This window comes from Aquarana catesbeiana, unplaced genomic scaffold (assembly GCF_042186555.1).
Source record: "Aquarana catesbeiana isolate 2022-GZ unplaced genomic scaffold, ASM4218655v1 unanchor228, whole genome shotgun sequence".
In the NCBI taxonomy this organism is placed as follows: Eukaryota; Metazoa; Chordata; class Amphibia; order Anura; family Ranidae; genus Aquarana; species Aquarana catesbeiana.
Window position 1 is genome coordinate 559,097 of NW_027362655.1, and position 24,657 is coordinate 583,753.

Genomic DNA, 24,657 nt, shown 5'->3' on the forward strand with positions numbered 1-24,657 from the left:
CGTCGTTCAAATCACACATGTGAGGTATTGCCTCATGCGTTAGAGCGCGAGCAACAATTCTAGCACTAGACCCCCTCTGTAACTCTAAACATGTAACTTGTAAAAAAAATTAAAGCGTCGCCTATGGAGATTTTTAAGTCCCGAAGTTTGGCGTCATTCCACGAGTGTGCGCAATTTTAAAGCATGAGATGTTGGGTATCTATTTACTCAGCGTATCATCTTTCACATTATACAAAAAATATGGGCTAACTTTACTGTTTTGTTTATTTTTAAATCGTGAAACTTTTTTAAAAAAAAACACGTTTGAAAAATTGTTGCGCAAATACCGTGCGAGATAAAAAGTTGCAACGACCGCCATTTTATTCCCTAGGGTGTCTGCTAAAAAATATATATATAAATATATATATATATATATATAAAATTTTGGGGGGTTCTGAGTAGTTTTCTAGCAAAGAAAATGAGGATTTTTACATGTAGGAGAGGAGTGCCAGAATAGGCCTGGTATGGAAGTGGTTAATATTGTGGTTTTATGCAATTTATGTCCTTCAATGTACTGAACTCATAAATGCATGAGTATAATCTCAGTTATTTGTATGAACCCTCCCTGACATAGTAAGCTAAGGGGTCTATGCAAAATAATATGCCGGGTGAGTGTGACAAGCATGGGTCCAGCCGTGACAACTTCTGGCCATATTTTTTTCTTTCAATGGTTTTTATTAGTTTTACATAGAAAATAGCATACAGATAATGTTAAAAACATTCTGAGTGATGGATAAGTAAAAGGATTGCCTATACTGGCCGTATTTTAAGAAACATAGTGACTTCCTATAATCATCAGCTCGAACTAGTGAACATAATAAGGTATTAGTTCCAAAATACCTCAAATCAGGAAAAAAGAAGTACAATACCGCATTATGGCCACTAGATGGGCCCAATGATCATAGGAAATCAGTGTATGAAATAAAATAAAACCGACGTGATGAATTCATTTTTGTCATATGGGTTCATCTATTATTTAAAGCATAAACATGTAAGTGAAGTGGTAACTATTGAGCCAAACACTTTTTCAAACCACACATAATATCTCCCTTCAAAGTGAAAACAGAAATGATTCGGATCTCTTTCACACTGAGGCACTTTACAGGCGTTTTAGAGCTAAAAATAACGCCTGTAAAGCGCCTCTCCTGTCACTCCAGTGTGAAAACCCCGAGGGCTTTCACACTGAAGTGGTGGGCTTGTGGGACGTTAAAAAAAAAAAAGTCCTGCAAGACGCATCTTTGGGGCGCTGTATACACCGCTCCTACAGCGCCCCTTCCCATCAAAATCAATGGGACAGCGCCGCCGAAGCGCCTGCACAGTGCTTTGGCAGCGGAGCTACACGGGAGCTATTAACCCCTTCAGCGGCCGCTAGCGGGAGCTAAAAGCGCCCTGCTAGCAGGCGAAAAAAGCGATGCTAAAACGACGTTAAAAATAGCGACACTTTACCGCCGACGCCCCCACCGCCTCAGTGTGAAAGTGACCTTACACAAAATCAAACAGTATGAATATTTCCCAATCAATAACCTCTACCCAGACAAGATATGTAGAAATATAAAAAGACAAGCGGTGTTCCCTCTCGTGCCACACTCCCCCAAGCCACCCAAACCCACACAGGAGCAAAGGAAAGAAGTTCTCACCTGGTTTATCTCTGAGTTCTCCTTCCCTCCTGTTGCGGGATGGGAGATGGATGGACTCAAGACAGAGAGACGCGCTTCAGGTTCACCACTGGTAAAGTAGAGCCTTGAAATGAAGGACATCAACTTCAGAATTTCTGTCTTGTCTGTGTGACATTTACTTTTAGCTCTGCAACCCGCGATATCATTATCAGTAAACATCACACAGACAAGACAGGCATTTTGAAGGTGATGTCCTTCATTTTGGTGTGTAGAGAGGTAAGTAGATTACCTCTCTACACCCCAAAATATACTCAGCCAACGAAAAGCCAACACAGTACAACACTTCATCCATGTCTTTGGTGATCTCTGATCTCCTTATGAACTGTTTCTTACATGATGAAGATCAGCCATGGAGTATATCTGAGGTGTATATCAGGGTGTGCTTCTTCCCCACATGAGAGCTGTGATGTCCAGCAACATTCATATAGAAGACATTTCCCGCACTCAAGGCACTAATACACCTCAAGGATTGTGTGGGATCCCTGATGTACAGGAAGACAGGACTTCAGTGAGGAACAATTCCCTCACTCAGGACAGGAATATGGCTTCTCCCCGTGTGAGATCTCTGATGTCTGGTAAGATTGGACTTGTCTGAAAAACACTTCCCGCACTCAGAACAGGAATACGGCTTCTCCCCAGTGTGCAATCTCTGATGTCTGGAAACACTGGACTTCCTTGTAAAACATTTCCCACACCCAGAACAGGAATATGGTTTTTCCCCTATGTGAATCCTTTGATGTGTGACAAGTTGTGACTTTGTTAAAAAACATTTCTCACACTCAGAACAAGAATACGGCTTCTTCCCTGTGTGCCACTTCTGATGTGTGTTAAAACAGGAATTTTGTGAAAAACGTTTACCGCACTCAGGACAAGAATACGGCTTCTCCCCCGTGTGAGTTCTTTTATGCACATTAAGATTGTATTGAGAATAAAAACATTTCCCACACTCAGGACAGGAATATGGCTTCTCACCTGTGTGAGATCTTTTATGCACCCTAAGTTTAGATTTCGAGTGGAAACACTTCCCGCACTCAGTACAGAAAAACCTCTTATATGTTGGAAGGACGGCACCGTCCCTCACAGTCTGAGGTTCCTCAGGATAAGAGGAATATGATGGTCCATCTACACTGTGTGGTGCCGGATGGACATTTGAGGTAGCCGGGTTTTCTCCTGGACTATGCTGTGTGATGTCCTCATCTTCTGCTTTACAGTCTGGAGACAAAGTGAGACAATCCTCTGAGGTTTTCCTCATCTCCCGTCCATCTGCTAAAGTAGAAATAAAAAGATTATTAATAGACATGAGCAGATTGGTTCCCCTAAACCAGGACTCCGCCCACATAAGGCAGCTTTGTCTCTGAAGATCTTACAAATCCACCCTCAAGGTAACTAGTAAATGGGCCCTCTGATCTCCTACCAGTTAATTTCTTTATTCATGGACCTTAGTCAGAGAGTGAGGAAACAACGAGAACTGTCTTTTATAGGAGTGACAGTGATGAGGGGATTATAGGACGAGTGTCCCCACCCCCTCTATCACTCATTGTCATCTTCCCAATACAAGAAGTCCTGCACTTCCCTATTTAGTCCATGTTTTAGTCATGAATAACAGCGGGGCTGAGCCCCACCAGAGGTCAGAGAGTGAGGATGGGGGGAACAACCAAGATGAAGACTGGACTGATCCTGAAGACCACCATTATTGGGTTATTGACTCCTCCCTCATTATCGCTTTCTGTTTAAGGTTCCAAAGTTTGAGGATATTATCAACATGTAAAAGTCATCAGATATAAAATGTCCAGCTGGTAGAAAATGGGTGTAAAAAAAAGAGAATACATATTATGTTTATATATAGCAGTGGGTAGAGAGCAGAAGTCAGGACTATGTAATGTACAACATATTGTATAAGATACAACAGATAGGTCTATATTGTATCAAACGTATGTAATGTACAACATAGAGTATATAGAGGAGTGGTCAGGACTATTTACTGTGCAATATGAATTATACAGCGTAAGAGTCAGGACTCATAATATTGGTATTCAGTGGAAGCTTAAATGTTTACATGAGACAAGTTGCAGAGATCCCACACCACTGCCTCCCATCTCCTGAGACTGCACTCAGTGACTTGGGTCTGAGACTATACAGACATATCCCTCCACCTGGCACAGCCAGCAAAATAGAAAGCAGGTAACCCTGGGAGAGTCAGGCATAGGGCACATGTCCCGGGTGCCTAGGTCTAGTAATGCTTTTGGTAGAAATCAACATTTTGCTGTCAGCTGAACCCCAGAATCTCCATAAATCCAGTCTAGATACATAAATTGTGTCTGCAGTACAGAGAAGGAAGATTATCCGAGAGGAATACAGGAATACAGGACGGGGAACACAGCTCAGGAAAGTGACCAGGGGATTACAGGCTGATATCACCCAGTTCTTGCCCTATTCTGGACCAATCAGTGAGCAGTATGGGTGGAGGAATGTATTTAGTGTTAATGACCCACCTGTGCTGATATCTGTAGGAGTGTCCTCCTCTATAAATGTCCCTGTTATTCCATCCTTCTCCATAGACTGCTGATCATCCCTCACACACCTCTCTTCTTCTTCTGCTTTACCCTCAGCTTTTAAATCAATTGGATCTTTACTCTAAACCAAGAAAATAATAGAAGAGGTCATCTGTAAAACAAGCTTCAATATTGTGAAATCACATTTAAATAAATCACTTCAACAAGTCAATGTTCTAGATGCCACCAACCTTGTAACAGTGAGGGATGGTGTGATCTTCCTGTGTGGAATCACAGGAATACAGAGGACGGGGACATCTCTCTGGTGGGTTCCTGGTATTAGGTGGCTCCATTAGAGCCTTGTGTCCTTCTGAAAAGTCCTCCATCACTCCATATTTCTCTTTATAATCTTTTTTAATATTATCATCCCCAAGGTTTCTATTCTAAAAGACAGAATAATACATTCATTATAATAAACATACTTGTGTACCGATCTTAAATACCAATAATTGTTATTCATCTACCTGATAATGTTTTGCATAGTTGTGATCTATATGTGTGGAATCCTGGAAATACAGAGGACGGGGACATCTCTGTGGTGGGTTTCTGGTATTAGGTGGCTCCATCTTATCCTTGTGTCCTTCTGAAAACTTCTCCATCAATCCATACTTCTCATGCTCTTTATACTCTTCTTTAACATTATCATCCCCGAGGTTACTACTCTGAATATATAATAAAACATTCATTGTAACAAACACACTTGTGCAGGGGCGGACAACTCATGGGGCTCACGGCCAATAGGAGATCCTAGGGGCCCCCTGTCCCCACCCATGTGTTCCCGCCCACACTCAAGCCACACCTACATAAATCTCCACCTACATATTGCACTGTCCACACTACATGCTTTCGTCCAAAATAAATGTTTATTATAGAATATAAAGAAAAATAAACTTACATTAAAGAAAGTGCAACAATGGTACATTTCCAAAATTAAGGATTTCATAAAGTAACACAATATAACAGGTGCAACAAATGTCTTCTTAGCTGAACAGTTTGATAAAAAAATATACAAAAAATAAAAAGCTCTGTCCAGCATGTTATAAAATTTTGGCCCTACAATTGCTCTTACTCCAAAGTTCCTGGCGATACCCTACATGTGTGGCGCCATTATTGTTTCCATACATGGGCTCGTCCTACATAAAGCTTTTCATATAGAGTGTGTGCGGGGGTCACCGGTGTGCTTTACATTTTTAAAAATCATTTTTTATTACTTTATATCATTTTCACTGAACACCAATGTAAGGGGCATTCTTCCCACTGACCACCAATGTAAGAAACATTCTTTCTGCTGAGCACCAATGTAAGGGGCATTCTTCCCAATTTTTCTTTATTAAAAGTCTTGCAATCAATAAGCATAAAAACTATATCTATATATTATACATATTATACATAAGTATATACAGATTTACATGAAAAAATGAAAATAAATGTAGCAAATCTGCTCTCAAAGAAAGACTTAACAGCAAAAGCAAAAAAATCACAAATAATGTCATTACTGGGGAAGATAAATCTCATTACAACTCACACCACTACACCAGACAAACCTGCGAGGTCAAGAAACAAACCCGCACCCATTATGCATGCAGCCCTTCTTCAAAAAGAAGATACTAACCAATAAAAGCTAAGGGAGTGAAAGAAACAGAAAAGGAAATGAGCTCCTCATCCAGAGATTGGCAGTTCACCAAAGGCAGGTCTGATATTCCTCCATGCCCTTTTCCAGACCGCCCGTAGCTTCCTGCCTTTCTCAAGACCCCAAAATGTCCCAAACTCACTCAGAATATCGTGCACCACCATCTCAACAGAGAGGACTTTCTTCCGCAGGGTAATCTGACATCGTGCATTCCATGTGAAGTAACGGACAACTATACTAACTAGAAAAAGTGCATCGAAATCAAAATCCCAGCGAGTCGGGAATGCCCCGTACACCCACTCCGTATAACTCATGTGATAGAAAAAGGGGATACCTAGGGCCCTCCTCACCCTTTTATACACCTCTATGTTAAAAGGGACACTGCAGCAAAAAGTGGTCCACAGACTCCACTTTACCAACACACTCCACTCTAGGACAATCCCGATCATCCACAGGGCGATGCTTCAAGTTTCCTCTCACATAGAGCCTTCCATGGAAAGCGAGCCAGGCTTGATCCCTAAACTTCAAAGGGATTCTTTCTAAATTGATTAAACGCAACCCCTCCCTCATTACAGAGCCTGAGCAATCCCTTAAAGCCAGTGACACACTGAAAGCAGAGCTCAAAATCCTCTTCTCCAGAAGCTTCCTGGGGAGGGAATTGATATCCTCCACTGCCACCTGCCACTGCCAAAGTATTTTCAGACAGGGGGCAACATAAGATGGGAGCTTGCCATGTCGGACTCTCAGACTTTTCACTGGCCCGCCATCTTCCCAGCATCGCAGAAAAGGCCTAAAACAAGATTATAAAATACCCACCCATCCCAGTGGATTCTCTGCTAGCATGTTACCAAGATTGTACTTTAAAAAGAGCAGAGAAAAGAAAACTATTGGGTTGACCATTCCTAGGCCACCCTCCCACCTAGACAGGTAAGTTACATAGCGTTTGATCAGGTTCAGCCTATTTCCCCATAATAGTAAAAACAGCTGTACACCCTTGCATAGAGAGATGCTGGCAAGATACAGACGAAAAGATTGGGACCAGGTATGTTTTGATCAAGTCAACCCTTAAGGGAAGCTTCCGTTTCTTCCAGCTTGCTACTTTGGCATTGGCACACACCAACCTGCTTTCCCAATTTTGATGACCATAGTCACCAATACCAAATTTGATGCCCAACACTTTAATTTCCTGCTGGGGCTCTGGGAAGGCATTCAGAAGTTCAAAGTTTTCACCCTCCTCACCCATCCAGAAAACTTCACTCTTTTCATGGTTGACTTTAGAACCAGAAGCCTCCGTGTACTGCTCTAGCAAAGAGACCACCTCCTGTGCCTCCTCCGTCCCAGAGTCAATAACAGGCACATCATCAGCATAGGCCATAACCTTCAAAGGCGGCACACCAGCAATGCCCAAAGGCACCCCGCACAAAGATCCACTCTCTAGTCTTCTTTTGAAGGGGTCGATTGCGAATACATATAACAGGGGGCTAAGAGAACATCCCTGGCACACACCAGAGCCAACCTCAAAAGGCCGTCCAACCCAACCATTAACCAGTGGGAAGCTCTCAGCCTCTCTATATGATGTCTTCAGCCAATATATAAACCTCCCCTGCAGGCCGTATCTACCAAGTAGCAAATACAGGTACTCGTGATTGACTATCAAAAGCCTTCGCCTGATCCAATGCCAGCAAGTACTTTCTCCATCCAGCAGCACTGCATCGTTCCAAAGCCTCCCGGACAGCTAAAATCGCTGGAAAGGTACTTCTACCTTGGACCGAACAGTGCTGATGACTGGACAACAAATCGCCGGCCACTGACGACAAGCGCTGAAAAAGAATCTTCGCCAAGATCTTTCTATCAACATTGATAAGACTGATGGGGCGCCAGTTCTCAATCATTGAGGGGTCTTTACCTTTTGACAGAAGAATCACAATGGATTGCCTCATGGAGGGAGGGAGCGAAACCTCTTCTAGACAGCTGTTATAAACCTCTGCTAAAAAGGGAGCCATCTCGGTTTCCCATACAAGTGCCCTGTTTGTAAGTGCGATATTAATTATTTTACTCAATAAATTGTACTATATGGAGAGCACTATGTTTTATGCTTTTTATTCCATATAATCTGTATACGCTGGGAGAGCATTTCCATATGCTTGTCCATTACCCTGCCGTCTGACTGATCTGGATCTGCTGTGCACCATTCTTACATGACCCGTAAGGGAAGGCACTTCTGACCCTCTATAATTAAAGGGTCCCAGCCATAAAGTGAGAGGCCATCCTGCATATTGGTGGAGGGATCACTGAAAGTCACTGAGATGTCAGCATGAAGTCACATCACACATGACTGTTTGGACTGATTGAATTCTTCATGGACTCTCATTGTTTTTTGAGCGCTGCACCATCTGTTTTTATTTGTCTTTTAGGGATTTGATTTTTGACCCTGGTGTTCAGCTGCTGTGTCTCATATACATACTTGCGCTGATTTGTTCTCTTTCGGATGTAAAAAGGAAGGGCTTGATCTCTGTGAGGAGGCATTTCCTGCCCCATTTTGACTGCGGTCCATAGATATTAATTAGGCGCAGGTCCTGCCCCCTCACAGAGACGTCCAAGACCATGCATCTCCCCATTTCTACCTCAATTAACCGCTGGCACGGTACCATATCGTTTTTTAAAAAGGACCGCAACTCCGCTGCAGGGCTCAGCCGCAAGAGACCAAAAGGTCTTTACCACACTCTCATCACCAGAAACAGCTCTCTTCAGACTACATGACTTCCCCTCATCCATGGATGATAAAGAGAAAGATATATCAGACATCTCATCACCTGACAAAACTGAAAAGGTGTTGCCAAGAGGAACCCCTCCTGGGTCCGACTCTGAGGAAGAAATGATCACTTTACTTACCTTCCTCTTCCTCTTTTTCTTCCTCCTAAACTTCTCCCACCCCTCATCATCCGAATCCTCCTCAACAGAGGGTGAGACATGGGATATGGACACCCTTCCATCAGCCCCACCCCCATCCAGCACCCCCACATTCCCCTGACCACGTTTGCGCTGCTGAGGGACAGGGACTGGGGGCTGAGTGGGAAGATCCACCAAACCTGCCCCCCCAGCAGCTTCTGCTAGTCTGGAGGATCTACGTACAGAAGGATTAGGGACTACCACAGGAGGGACACACTCAGGGACCACATCACTAGGGGAAACAGAATCTGAAACAACAGATGTAACAGACACAGGAGGGACAGACTTGGGGACCACATTACTAGGGGAAAAATCTGAAACAACAGGGAGGGGCAACAACAGTTTTAGTGGCCTCATCCTCCTTATCAAGCCTCTGCAACTCAGCCTCCAATCCTGGCAAGTTATGTAATGCCTCCGGGCACTGGCTATAAGGATGACCGAGCTTTTGGCACAAATTACACTGAATTTCGGTACAATCCTTACCCAAATGGTCCAGATCCTGTCATAGTGAGCATTTCTTACGGGTACAGGTAGATGCAAAATGGCTTTTGTCACCACATTTATTACAAACTTTAGGCTGACCCTGGTAAAAAAATGGTCAGCCTATCCCTCCCCAAAAAAGCTGAACAGGGAAGGTGTTAAACTACATTCCCCAGCACCCCCAATTTTAGTGACACTGTCCAGGCCCCTGTCCATATCCCATGCTCATCAAGGACCTTCCGCAGTGGAGCGAGGACCTCACCATATCAGCGTAGCCATACTATCAAATCAGCCTCTGGTATGGATTCGTTACGCACCAATATAGTCACCGATTTTATCAGAGGCTGCCTTGAAATCACCTTTGGCACCAAACCACTCCACTGCGGAAGGCCCCTGCACCTCCTATATCGCTCCCAAAATAAATCCGAACCCTCAGGCTTTACAAAGGATAAATCAAATTCATAACTCCCCACTGGGCAAATCAAAGCAAATATATCCAAGGCTTTAAACCCCATTTCCAAAACCAACTCAGCCACCCTCCCCCTTACTGGTGGGGTCCCCTCCCCCTCCCACTTCAACTGAACCACATTCCTCCTCCTGTACCCACCAACCATCCCACCACCAAACCTCCCCAAATTATGACCACTAGTATTTACAAAATTCCCTCCACCCTCCTTGGTGTGACTCCCCAAAACTGACGCGTAACTCCCCACATTCCTCCCTGCAGAAAAAACATGTGTGTGTTTTGAACCATCTGACACATTTCTAGCAGATATTGATTGTACAGATTTGGTCTGCACAATCGATGAGTCTTTCCTCTGCTGAGCAGGGAGAAAAATGTAATTTTTATTTTTCCCAGCAGTATTAACCCCTTCACCACCAAATTCATTGTTTTATCATTATTGTCATTCTTAATACTTGCTGGTATATTCATAGTTCTTGCAGTCTTCCCAACAGTGTCACTTCCCACTGCTGTGCTGGTGGAATCTTTAGCTGGCCTGTTCTCTTCCATCAGGACAGGACTTTCAGCAGACTGGTCTGATTTTTTTTTTTTTATTGAAAGCCTATGGCATGCATAACACACCCAAAAAACTTCACCCAGTTCCAAAAAAATGTGCACACACATAAAGAGTGGTCACAGAAAAGTGCAACGGGTACACAGACGTGCCAATTCTCTGATCCCCCGGGGCGTTAGGTTCCAGACGGGGACAAAGGTACTTTACAATGATCTATCTGGCCAAAACCAGACAGACCCCGTTCTCTGGAGGGAATGCCGAGACAGGACCCACCCAAGTACTAGGTGGGGCTCCCCCGAAGGGAGACCCCATGAGAGAGGGCGAACTAAGCCAAAAGGCCATGTCTACCCCTTCCCAAGACTTTCAGGGCTGGCCCGAGGACCCGCATCCTTACTCATCACACAGTGAGACAACCGTGTACAAACACAAAAGGACAAAACGTGACAAACATAGGCATCAAAGAAATAAAATAAATAAAAAGAAAGTGGGGAAGGGATAGTGAAGAGGAAAGTGAAAAAGGTGGCCATTGTGTAAAACAATCACCAGGCCCTCCAGCCAAGAATAAAAAATTCCTCTGGTCCCAGCCAAAAGGCCTGGCCCAAGAGGCAGGTGCTAAAAAAGCGTGTTCTATGGTGCAGTGACCGTGGTGCCTCAAATCAAAGTGACTGCCACTCACAGTGATTATTTGGCACCCCTGGACTGCCACTCCAGGGCCACATACTCCATAGGCTTTCAAGACCAACCCTGGCCCACTGCCTAGACCACAGCAGCCCCCACCGCAGACAGAAAAGGCATGAGGTTCAGGGAGCTTGGTGAGAGCCCTTGCCCCTAAGATCCACCGTCGCTGCCATCACCCCTTCCAATTTCACATTCGGGTAGATACTAACCACTCCCCCCCTCCAGCAAAAGGGGAGTAAGTGTTCTCTTACCCAAATAACTATCCGTAGCTAGAGCTACCCGACCCCCCGGCCAGACCAAGATGCAGCACCCATCCTCACCAGGAGCACCCTTCCAGACGGCTCATGCTCAACCATTGGCGGTCCCCAGTCTGTCGGGCAACTCAGCATAGTCCCTGCTGAGTATCGCCCTTCCAGGCACTATAACACCATTGGAATTGCTGGCCCTCCCCAACGAGAGTGACACAGCGCCTCCTCTGGAAACTGATAAGAACAAATACTACACTTGATCTTAGCCAAAAGGCCGAGAAGCGATAGCAGACTGGTCCGATACTGCAACAGGTACAACCTCCATGGCTTCCACTGCACATGGTGCAATATGCTGATCCCCTCCCCCATCAGCATCAATCAGCTCTGCTGCAACACAGGGAGGCACAGGTGAGGCAATCTCTTTGCTGGTGTCAGCCATACCGTGTGAAACACATGCAGCAAACTTGGTAGAGGAACTACAGGTCTCAGCAAATGCAGGAGCCGAAACATCCATGTCCAGGGTGTTTGGTGCAGTTCCATCTTCATTCCCTGGTTTATTTTTCTGCTTATCCTCAGGGACAGAAATGGCAAACTTGTCTGCTCTCGGGGGTGACTCCATCTGCTGGATGAAGGTCAGGGTGCCATGCTCTCAACCCCCTTGGCTGGTTGCCGCTGGTGATTCCAAGGCCTTACATGGGTGGAGAGGTGCAGAGGCAGATGGACCCAGGTCATCTATTACCTGAGGCTACTGATCCATGGAACTTGCTGATGTCTGGCTGGCAAATCTCCTCTCATTGTCAAACTTTTCTTTAAATGCTCCACTTCTGGCTTTCAACTTCTCCAACAATAAAGTTTGCTGCTTTACTTTTTCCTCCAATTCCTGTAACTCAGGCTTCATGGCTGTGCGATTTTTACTCCAGGTCTGGAAGTATTTGGCTCTGAAGTTTTTATGTTCAGCCTTCAAAACTTTAGGTTTCTCTTCAGCGCTTCCAATCGCCCTAAAACGGTCGATAATCTTTTGACTGAAGATAGTCACATCCACACCAGGGTCTGGACCTAGTCAGATCCTCCACCTCCTCCTCACTAGGCCCTGTGTCATCAGGGGGATCCCTCCCAGGGCCTCCCCCAGGATCAGGCATTATTCCTGGGCCAAGCTAGCAGGCAAGGCCCAGGTTTGAAAATAGGCTTGTTCTCCCAGAGAGCTCCTTGGGTGTGTCCTCCTCCTCCTTCCCACTGACCACCAATGTAAGGGGCATTCTTCTCACTGATCACCAATGTAAGGAACATTCTTCTCACTGATCACCAATGTAAGGAACATTCTTCTCACTGATCACCAATGTAAGGAACATTCTTCTCACTGATCACCAATGTAAGGGACATTCTTCCCACTGACCACCAATGTAAGGGGCATTCTTCTCACTGATCACCAATGTAAGGAACATTCTTCCCACTGATCACCAATGTAAGGAACATTCTTCTCACTGATCACCAATGTAAGGAACATTCTTCCCTCTGATCACCAATGTAAGGAACATTCTTCTCACTGATCACCAATGTAAGGAACATTCTTCTCACTGATCACCAATGTAAGGAACATTCTTCTCACTGATCACCAATGTAAGGAACATTCTTCCCACTGATCACCAATGTAAGGAGCATTCTTCTCACTGATCACCAATGTAAGGAACATTCTTCTCACTGATCACCAATGTAAGGAGCATTCTTCTCACTGATCACCAATGTAAGGAGCATTCTTCTCACTGATCACCAATGTAAGGGACATTCTTCTCACTGATCACCAATGTAAGGGACATTCTTCCCACTGATCACCAATGTAAGGGACATTCTTCCCACTGATCACCAATGTAAGGAACATTCTTCTCACTGATCACCAATGTAAGGAACATTCTTCTCACTGATCACCAATGTAAGGAACATTCTTCTCACTGATCACCAATGTAAGGAACATTCTTCTCACTGATCACCAATGTAAGGGACATTCTTCTCACTGATCACCAATGTAAGGAACATTCTTCCCGCTGATTGTTCTTTCTGCCGAAGTGTACAGATATCAGTGGTGTGTATATAAGGAATGGCTCTCAGTATACAGATATCAGTGTTAGGAAAAAGCACTCAGTGAGTGCATAGATGCCAGTGTAACACACAGGGAATATCACTAAGTGCTATTCCCTATATATATTTGACATCTATACACTGAGTGCTTTTCCCTAACACTGATATCTGTATACTGAGAGCTATTCCTTATATACAGCACTGATATCTGTACACTGAGTGGCTCTCAGTATACAGATATCAGTGTACCACGGAATAGCACCTGGTAGATGGGCACTGGGCAAGAAGGAACTCTCAGTCAGCCTGGCTGGTGATCATAGACACACTAAACTGCTGTGATTACACACTGACCTGCTGCTGCACACAAGGCAGGTCAGGTGGCTATCATCTTCGACATGACTCCACTCTGTCTTCACTCTGCAGCCTCCAGCTCTCTCACTGGCTTTCCCCCCGCGGCATGGATGTATACTGTGGCCCCGCCCCCTCTGCTGAATTCCCCAGGAGGAGAGATGGCCGGAGCGCCTGCTATCATCCCCATTGCTCCATTATCGCTCTGTGATCCCGGCCAGCAAGTCCTCTCATAGCCTTATCAACTGCAGGCAGGAATGACATAGCTCACTGCCTCCGTGATGCATAAACTTCCCCTATCCTGCATGATAATTTGTGGGCACATCCAGGGGCAGACTGAGCCGCTCATGGGGCCCCCCTGACCTCAGGCCCTCGGTCAGCGCCAAGTGCCTGAATGGTCAGTCCGACCCTGCACTTGTGTATAAATCTTAACGATCAGTGTTTGGTCCTCATCTGCCTGATGATGGTGAGGGATGGTGTGACCTTCCTGTGTGGAATCCTGAGAATACAGAGAATGGGGACATCTCTCTGGTGGGTTCCAATTACTGAATCCATCTGTAGGAAACACACACACTGACTGAATACATTGTTTCTATGTGTTTATCAGATGATGGGAGATCTAGGTGGACCCTCCGTACTGCTCTCTCCTTTACAATAAATTCTCCTCTTACCCGGTGATGTGAGGGGCGGCTGATTGTCCATCATGGCGTCCTTGTAGAGATTAGGGATGAGCCCGATGTTAGAGTCGAAGGTAATTTCCGTTAAACACTATTAAAGTCTATAGGACTTGAACATGAAAAATCAAAAGAGCTAAATATTAAAGGCTTATATGCAAGTTATTGTCATAAAAAGTGTTTGGGGACCCGGGTCCTGCCCCAGGGGACATGTATCAATGCATGCAAATTCTTTTTTTAAAAATGGACGTTTTTTTCGGGAGCAGTGATTTTTTTCATGCTTAAAGTGAAACAATAAAAATTAAATATTACTTTAAATTACATGCCTGGGGATGTCTATAGTATGCCTGCAAAGTGGCGCATTTTTCCCATGTTTAGAACATTCCCTGCCAAAATTACATTTATAAAGGAAAAAAAGTCATTTAAAACTGCTCGCGGCTGTAATGAATTGTCGGGTCCCGGCAATATAGATAAAACTCATTGAAGAAAAAAAAAAAAAAAGAGCATGGGTCCCCCCCAGTCAGTTTGGATCTGGTATGAATAATAAGGGGAACCCCAACCAAAAAAAAAAAAAATTGCGGTCCTCCTAAAATCCATACCAGGCCCTTCAGGTCTGGAATGGAAATAAAGTGGAACCCTGCGCCAAATTAAAAAAAAATGACGTAGGGGTCCCCCCAAAATCCATACCAGACCCTTATCTGAGCACGCAACCTGGCAAGCCACAGGAAAAGAGGGGGGGACAAGAGAGCGCCCCCCTCCTGAACAGGGGTATGCAGGCGGGGGGCTTATCAGAATCTGGAAGCCCCCTTTAACAAGGGGACCCCCAGATCCCGGCCTCCCCTCCGTGTGAATTGGTAATAGGGCACACTGTACCCCTATCATTTCACAAAAAAAGTGGCAAAAATGGTAAAAAAGACAAGAGACGCCTTGGGACAAGTCCTTTATTAAAAAATAAAAAAATAAAAATGTCCCTCGATGTAAGTTCACGCCACCCGACAGACCGAAAAAGAAAAAAAAAAAGCCGCAACCAATCCACCTCCATGGGAGGCTCCCGCTGACTGACGCGTATTCTCTGACAGTTCCCGCCCCCCGCCATGGGGAAGCCCCCGTGGCGTCAGAGGGGGTGGGGTCACCCGTTTCCATCACCAGGTGGCCCCGCCCTCAGTTATATGAGAACTGTCACAGCAAAGATGCGTCACTCGGCAGGAGCCTCCCATGGAGACGGATCGGTTGCGGCTTTTTTTTTTTTTTTCGGTCCGTCGGGCGGCGTGAACTTACATTGAGGGACATTTTTATTTTTTTAATAAAGGACTTGCCCCAAGCCGTCTCGTCTTTTTTACCATTTTTAAACACTTTTTTTGTGAAATGGTAGGGGTACAAACCGGGATCTGGAGGTCCCCTTGTTAAAGGGGGCTTCCAGACTCCAATAAGCCCCCCGCCCGCATACCCCCACAACCACCGGGCAAGGGTTGTGGGGATGAGGCCCTTGTGCCCATCAACATGGGTCAAGGTGCTTTGGGGTCAGACCCCAAAGCACCCTCCCCATGTTGAGGTCATGTGGCCTGCTACGGTTCAGGAGGGTGGGGGGGGCGCTCTCTCATACCCCCTTTTTCCTGCGGCCTGCCAGGTTGCGTGCTTAGATAAGGGTCTGGTATGGATTTTGGGGGGGGACCCCTTCGCCAATTTTTTTTTAGATTTGGCGCAGGGTTCCCTTTAGTTTCTATTGCAGACCTGAAGGGCCTGGTATGAATTTTAGGAGGAACCCCCCCACACAATTTTTTTTAAATTTTGGTTCGGGGTTCCCCTTATTAGTCAAGCCAGACCCAAAGGGCCTGGTAATGGACTGGGGGGGGGGACCCATGCTCTTTTTTTCAATTAATTTTATCTATATTGCCGAGACCCGACAATTCATTACAGCCGCGATAAGTTTTAAATGACTTTTTTTTCCCTTAGAAATGTCATTTTGCTGTGGTACTGTTCTAAACACGGGAAAACTGCACCACTTTACAGGCATACTATAGACACCCCCCAGGTACGAAATTTAAAGGAATATTTCATTTTTATTGTTTCACTTTAAGCATTAAAAAAATCACTGCTCCCGAAAAAACTTCAGTTTTTAAAAAAAAATTTGCATTGAGCCATGTCCCCTGGGGCAGGACCCGGTTCTCCAAACACTTTTTATGGCAATAACTTGCATATAAGCCTTTAAAATTAGCACTTTTGATTATTCATGTTCGTGTCCCATAGACTTTAACGGTGTTCGTGTGTTCTGACAAATTTTTTGCCTGTTCACATGTTCTGCTGCAAACCGAACCGGAGGGTGTTCGGCTCATCCCTAGTAGAGATCCTTGTGTCCTTCTAAATACTCCCACTCCTCCATGGAGAAATAGACAGTGACATCCTGACACCTTATAGGAACCTGACACACACAATGATACAGTCACTATCCAGACACATCCCTTGTCTGTTACTGGATAATGTCCCAGAATTCCCAGCACCGCTCACCTCTCCTGTCAGCAGCTCCATCATCTTCTTGGTGACTTCTAGAATCTTCTGCATGTTGTGTCTCTCAGGTTTTAGGGAGTCACATGGAGGCACTGTGATGGTCATATGATCACCTGACTTCACAAGAGGAAATCTCTATATTGAGAAACCAATAGGAATATCATGTTAGAATCCCAGAATCGTCCTCACCTCTCCGGTCAGGTCTGTGTTTTATTAATAGAGATAAGAGTGATGTCATGTGATCTCCCAGAATCCTCCTCACCTCACCGGTCAGGTCTGTGTTTTATTAATAGGGATAAGTGTGATGTCATATGACTTCCCAGAATCCTCCTCACCTCTCCGGTCAGCAGGTAGATGATCTCCAGAATGAGGCTTATTATCTTCTCAGTCATGTGACTCCAGTCCTCCATCTTCATTGGTGCCGTCATTTGATCTATACAGTATATATATATAAAAGATCCTGTGAGCCTCCTCTGATTATAAATTGCCAAATAGCACCGTGAAACAGCTGCAAGCGTTAAACACGTCTCATAAAAACATGCAGATAAAAGCAGAAATAAATATCGTATTTATCGGCGTATAAAACGCACATTCATTTTAAGAGGGAAGTTTCAGGAAAAAAACATTTTTTTTAAATAAGGAACTTTGTAGCAAAATAAGGGTCAGTGCCCATCTGCAGTCTCACCATTGCCATCAATGCCCATCTGCAGCCTCACAGGTGCCATCAATGCAGCTTCATCGGTCCACATCAATGCAGTCTCACCATTGCCATTAATGCAGCAGCCTCACCATTGCTATCAGTGCAGCCTGATCGATGCCCATCTGCAGCCTAGAGGGGACAGGAAGGGGGGCGGGACAAGCGCCGACAGATTACATACAGTGAGAATCTCCTATGATAGACAGAACACTGGTCCAATGGCGGCCCAGGAGACGGAACTTCCTATTCCAGAGGCCGCCAAGTAAACAGGAGATTCTCACTGTATGTAATCTGACGGCGCTCGTCCCGCCCCCCCCCCCCCTCCGAGGCAGCTAAAATTGAAGTATTGGTGTATAACACGCACACGCTATTTGCACCCGAATTTTAATGGTGAAAAAGTGAGTGTTATACGCCAATAAATACAGTATATATGCTGCACTTTCAAATATACTCTTCACATTATATATATGTGATAACCAAAGTGCAAATATGCGTGTGAATCGCATGCTGTTTGCCTGATGTAGAGTGGTGCACTGACGCGCCTATACTATGTGAGTACCCCATAGGGGAATTTTATGTGGTTAATAAACTGTTAAAACGTTATTACACCATCCAGTCCTTTTTTACTCAACCGAGGTATAGTGCTGACGGGTCCAGGAGGCTGGTTAAAACTGCAGAGCCCCAGAGGTGGTTCTCATGCGTGTATTGAATAAGCTTAAGTGCAAAGTCACGTGCTCAGAGGTGAGCATTTAATACCTAGGGGGAGCACCTGAGTGTGATCATTGTGGCTTGCTTTGGATTATCTACACAGCAGTTTCCAAATCGCATGGACTTTAGAAGCACTTTCGAATTGAAATAATTAGATGACACATATGCACATAGAAGCACTTTTTATTCATCTATATGTTTTAGTGGATTGTGTCCACTATATGATTTTATGAACACTATATGATTTTATGAACAGTAATTTTGATACAACCAATCACGTTATATGCACGTTATAGCACGTCGTACTAGTGTGATTATTTATTCTCACTTATATGTTCATTTTTAAGTATTCATAACTATTTGTTGCACTATTGTCACTTTTTACAGTCACTCGTTACTGGATGTATCACGGTGTGAGATTCACACGCATATTTGCACTTTGGTTATCACATATATATATAATCTGAAGAGTATATTTGAAAGCGCAGCGTATATATTTATTTCTGATTTGATCTATACAGGTCTCCTTGTAGACGGATAACTTTGATAAATGAAAGTAAGAATTATTTGGATGGTGTTGGTCACACAATAATAGGATGTGGATGTGAGGGGGGTAATAGAAGGGTTGCTGTACATTTAAGAACTACTGACCCCATGGGAACAAGTTTAGTCTGGACTGTTTAGCATATGCTATATCTTGAAGGTCCCGGAACCCTCTTGGCCTGCTGGATGAGATATTCCCTTTTCTATGTTGGGTTTGTTTCCTTTCTGAGCTGGTTTGCATCTGAAACAGAACTCCTCCAAAAACAAGTTCTCACCAATGAGTGAAGGAATGCCCTTCTTCATCTTACTTGATATTCCAGAATAAATCACATTACTAGCAAGACAATAAGATGGTTAAGATTGTCAGTTCTGTAAGGTCTGAAAAAAAAAAGTACAGGTGGGGTGGGAGGATCATCACAGACCCAGAGACCCCCCTCTGTCCATCAGAGTTTGCTGAGTCCTCCAGCCCCTTATTCCCTCAGAGCCCTGCAGCCTGACTACCCCCTCAAGGGTCCTTCAGCTACATTACCCCTTCAGAGGCCCCTAAAGTCCTTCAGCTTTACTAAACCATCACAACTCCTCTACTTCCCTCAGAACCCTCAGTATATTCTTCCCTCTGACACCAATGATAGAACATATTCTTCATGGAAGGCTGGGGAATGTTTTCTTCCTCCTGACCAGCAATGTAAGGGTCTCTATGCTCCATACTCCTGACCCCTGCACTCCATCATTGTGTTGGCTGCATATTGTAATGATCGCCCATTTGCTGCCTGTGTAGTGTAATAATTGCCCTTTGTAGGCCATGTATGGTCAGGATGGTCATCATCTTGGTCTATTTATTGTCAGTGCTGTTTGGTTAGAAGATCATATTCCTAGAATTTGTCACCAAAATAAAGAGAATGCTCTGACCCTGAAGGGGTTAATCTAGGTTTCCACACTATATAAAGAGAGAGGGGGGAACACAGGAAGCGCCACCTGAGTGTAGTATTAAAGCATAATTTTAATGGCAAGGTAAAACAGTAACACTCACAAGATTGAAATAAAAAGCAGGCTCATCTGTGGGTATAGATGGTATACCAGGTAGATGGAGCTGATGATAAGAGCGCATAGCCTGCCCATTTTGCCTATCCAGCATGGCTTCTCTCTCGGATGCTTCTTCACTTCCTTGTGTTCCACACTGGTTCCGGCCAACTTCCTGGTGGCCGCAGGACTTACAGAGCATCCCCTGCCATCTCCATAAGGCGTGGGCGCTTGTTTTCTAGATGCCAGGAGAGATACCATCTATACACACAGATGAGCCTGCTTTTTATTTTAATCTTGTGAGTGTTACTGTTTTACCTTGCCATTAAAATTGTGCTTTAATACTACACTTAGGTGGCGCTTCCTGTGGTCCCACCTCTCTCTTTACGAAGCTGGCTTTCTCTGAGGACAGCTGCTGCCATCAATCCCAGAGCTTTTAACCTTCTATGACCTTATGGACGAATAGGATTATTCATTGCCTATTTTTATGTTCACAGTCACATTGTCTTTGCACTTACAGTAATTTTTTCCATTATTTCCACACTATATATGTGTGTATCATCATCTGCTGGAGATAAAAGACATCACAGTGACTATGGAGGAAGAGGACGGACATGACGGGGGGTTACTGGGTGTAAATAGAAAATAAGATCTTATTACCTCCTCTGCTGCCACTTCCAGTAACATCTCCTCTCTATTAACTCACCTGTCACCCATAAGTTCCTATTTATACCTGACATCACTTCCTGTTTGTCTTCCATAGAGACTTCCTGTCTTGGTAGAAGTGAGATCACCACTTTGTGGAGCTCAGAGGAACTGCAGCCCTGAGAACCATCTCATAGTGTGAATACAGCCTTGTGCTGTGTGTGTATGTATTGTCAGCCATGTCATTCTGACCACTGTGAGTTGAAGTAAATAACATTGATTATCTCATTACAATGGTATCTGGAAATGAGTGGGATATATTAGGGAGCAAGTGAACATGTTGTCCTTGAAGTTGATGTGTTGAAAGCAAAAAAAAAAAATGTTCATCGTAGTTTGTTGTGTATGGGGCTGTGCAGCCGCAGACCAGTCAGGCTGTCCATGCTGACCCGTATCCACAGCCAAGAGAGCTTACAATGGGCACATGAGCCTCAGAACTGGAGCACAGAGCAAGACGGTGGCCTGGTCTGATAAATCACATTTTCTTTTACATCATGTGGATAGCTGGGTGTGTATAACTTATCTGGGGAAGAGATGGCACCAGGATGCATTATGGGAAAAAGGCAAGCCAGTGGAGGCTAGGGGTGTTGAAAATAATCGGCGCATCAATGCATCACGATTCTGCCCTTCCCGATTCGGCATCGATGCGGTACCCAGTGTAATCGATTGTGCATGACGTCATTCTGGCTCCTCCCCCCGCACAGCAGTGTCTTTGCTTGGGGATGACAAGCCAACGATCGGCTGGCTGCGCCTGGTGCCGTTTCCCATCATTGGATGATTTAGCCTTAGCATGCTGCCCCCACCCACGCTCTCCCCCTCTTCGGGATATGCACCTGTGGACAGTGACACCGGTCATCTCCCAGATGGGCAGGTGCAGAGCCGCACGGAGCAGTGAGACACAGATCACTGTAGCCGTCATCACATCCATGGGATAAGGCATAGAGTTGGCTTCAATGAGCTGCGAGGAGGGGGGATGGTAGGAGTGCTCTGTAGGTGAGAGATCAGCCTGTCATGTTTGATATATGTGCGGGGTGAGTGTATAGAATTGGCATATCCCCCACCTCTGCTACGCCTATCCAGTGTGTATGTGTGTACCGTGTGCCTAAAACATTGGGGGCTGAAAAAAAGAAGTTTCACCAGTGCTAAACTGCAGATCATGCAATGATGAGAGATGAATAGACAACTGAATTGATGTAAACTGAACCCAGTGCGGCTGAACACCAACTGGAAAAAGTGACATGCAAAAAAAACTCCTGTGATATCGTAGGATCTTTTTAATCATTCCTATTACATCTAAACATGTACTGTTCATTTAGTCCAGTGAGTTCCCTTCATGTTTTTTTTGTCAAACTTTGTTTTTTTTTATCACTGCCACTGATGGATTGACTTAATTTTGGTCTTGAGTTAACCCATTGAGCACTGATTCACATTGGGGGCTGCACAGTGCACACTCTTTTTCTGTCTAATTTCTTCCTAAGATTTTCCTATCATCTCTCCCCTCTGGAAACATCCACTGATCTGCAAGCAGTATATTTCTTGCTGATTGAATGTCTTTTTTTTTTTTTTCTTTTTGCACTGATGTTGACCTGTTTACTATCCAAGTGGCTGCCAAAAGACTCAATGATTTGTTAGTGACATTAAAGGGTATTATTTTTTCTTTAAAATAAAAAAGTTATCGTGTTTACCTGCTGACTGTCTTGTCTAGTATGTCTGCAGTCTCTGATCATCTCTTGTATCATGTCTACAGTCTCTGATAATCTCTTGTATCATGTCTGCAGTCTCTAAGCATCTCCTTTATCATGTCTGCAGTCTCTAATCATCTCTTGTATCACGTCTGCAGTCCCTGGTCATCTCCTGTATCATGTCTGCAGTCTCTAACCATCTCCTGTATCATGTCTGCAGTCTCTGATCATCTCCTGTATCATGTCTGCAGTCTCTGATCATCTCTTGTATCATGTCTGAAGTCTCTGACCATCTCCTGTATCATGTCTGCAGTCTCTGACCATCTCCTGTATCATGTCTGCAGCCTCTAACCATCCCCTGTATCATGTTTGTCTGGACTAGGCAGTCATATATTTCTATCCTCCTTGGTGGGAGTGGAGATGACCCATCTATAAGGATACACAGTACATGCACACACAGCACAAGGCCGTGTTCACACTATGAGACATTTCTCTGGGTTGCAGTTCCTCTGAGCACCACAAGGTGGTGATCTCACTTCTACCCAGACAGGAAGTCTCTATGGAAGACAGAGAGGAAGTGATGTCAGGTACAGACAGGAAGTTCCAGGTGAGAGGTGAGTCGGGAGGAAGTAGAGAGAAGACATTGTTGGAAGAGGCAGTAGAGGAGGTAATAAGATCTTATTTTCTATTTACACCCAGTAACCCCCCGTCATGTCCGTCCTCTTCCTCCATAGTCACTGTGATGTCTTTTATCTCCAGCAGATGATGATACACACATATATAGTGTGGAAATGTAGATTAACCCTTTCAAAGGCAGAACATTTCCCACCTTATGGGGCCAGAACATTCTCTTCATTTTGGAGATGTGTCACCTTTCCCACCAATAAGGATGAGCTCAGGCGTGTTCACAAACAGCACGTGCAGAGCCCGCCAGGATGTCGGCACTGGGGAGAGCTAATCACAAGCGGTGAGACATTGTCCCGATGTGCGGCTGCAGAGATCAGGAAATGTCTCACTGCTTGTGATTAGCGCTCCCCAGTGCCGACTTCCTGGTGGGCTCTGCATGTGCTGTTTGCGAACACGCCGGAGCTCATCCTTACCCACCAATCACCTTCTCACCTCATCAGTCTATACTAACTGACTATACCACTTTTATTAGTGGTGGGGGATGAAGGGTTATTTAGGGGGATTGGAATATGTATGTCTTTATTTTATACGATTCAAATAGGAAGAAAGAGGGAAAAATGTAATTTGTAGTAAATGTCCTGAAAACGAATGTCTTCATAATGATCCCAGTCTCAGATTGTCATCCTAAATGTGATCAGTAAAGTCTCCGGTGTACACGGAGATCACAGGAATATGATGTGTCCTGGCAAGGCCCAAAGACAAAGTTCATCTTTCTGTTTAGGAGAGGCGGGACGCACCCAGGAGAAATTATTCTTTGTACAGAAATCTCACAGAGGCCCTCCCAATGTCCTCCAACCAATCAGAGAATCCTATGACATCACACTGATCTCACAGCTCCTCCTCCCAATGTCCTCCAACCAGAGTCAGAGAATCCTATGACATCACACTGACCTCACAGCTCCTCCTCCCAATGTCCCTATATCCAGAGTGAGAGAATCCTATGACATCACACTGACCTCACAGCTCCTCCTCCCAATGTCCCTCCAACCAGAGTCAGAGAATCCTATGACATCACACTGACCTCACAGCTCCTCCTCCCAATGTCCCTCCATGTGGCTTTTTTTTCTGATGCTCTTAGGATGTGGGCGGACCCTTGACATCCTTACTTGTAAAGTGGGATTATAGGTCCTGTGTTGCATGTAAAGGTGTCACAATGCCTGCAACAAGCTTTTAACCTGCATAGTGTGGGGGTCCTGTGTGGGTAAATTATACCTCAGCTTGATGTGGGGCTTTAATGAATTGGATAATTGAAAGGTTAGGTGAGGAGGATTCTGGGAATATTATTTGGTTTTACTATCTGTTTTCTAATCTAGAGATTTCCTCTTGTGAAGTCTGGAGATCATATGACCATCACATTGCCTCCACCTCCCTCCCTGATAGAATAGAGAAATAGAAAGAAGATTCTAGAAGTCACCAGAGAGATCATGGAGGAGAGGTGAGCGGTGCTGGGAATTCTGGGACATTATCCAGTAACAGACAAGGGATGTGTCTGGATGGTGACTGTATCATTGTGTGTGTCAGGTTCCTATAAGGTGTCAGGATGTCACTGTCTATTTCTCCATGGAGGAGTGGGAGTATTTAGAAGGACACAAGGATCTCTACAAGGACGCCATGATGGACAATCAGCCGTCCCTCACATCACCGGGTAAGAGGAGACTTTATTGTAAAGGAGAGAGCAGTACGGAGGGTCCACCTAGATCCCCCATCATCTGATAAACACATAGAAACAATGTATTCAGTCAGTGTGTGT

At 44.7% G+C, this 24,657-nt stretch overlaps 2 protein-coding genes and 1 pseudogene across 3 annotated transcripts in view; 1 reads left to right on the top strand and 2 right to left on the bottom strand.

The window, feature by feature from the left end:
* LOC141121723 (uncharacterized) overlaps positions 1-24,657 on the top strand; it is a 130,828-nt gene that overhangs the window by 100,633 nt on the left and 5,538 nt on the right. Inside the window, exon 17 of the mRNA XM_073611434.1 lies at positions 24,435-24,552. Coding sequence (XP_073467535.1) covers positions 24,435-24,552 — 118 coding nt within the window. The remainder of the gene's footprint in view (positions 1-24,434; positions 24,553-24,657) is intronic.
* LOC141121682 (oocyte zinc finger protein XlCOF8.4-like) lies at positions 711-20,583 on the bottom strand. 2 transcript variants are annotated; one of them, XM_073611385.1, is made up of 7 exons: positions 20,497-20,583; positions 17,204-17,301; positions 16,869-17,003; positions 4,732-4,929; positions 4,459-4,650; positions 4,208-4,349; positions 711-2,978 (listed from the first exon to the last, which is right to left on the bottom strand). In XM_073611385.1, exons 2-7 carry the CDS (start codon positions 17,294-17,296, stop codon positions 2,221-2,223), a joined length of 1,518 nt encoding a protein of 505 aa, XP_073467486.1. In that variant the 5' UTR covers positions 17,297-17,301; positions 20,497-20,583; the 3' UTR covers positions 711-2,220. The 2 variants fall into 2 exon arrangements, with proteins under 2 accessions (XP_073467486.1, XP_073467485.1); XM_073611384.1 differs by having other exon boundaries at positions 711-2,981.
* Positions 11,377-11,554, bottom strand: LOC141121737 (U2 spliceosomal RNA; annotated as a pseudogene).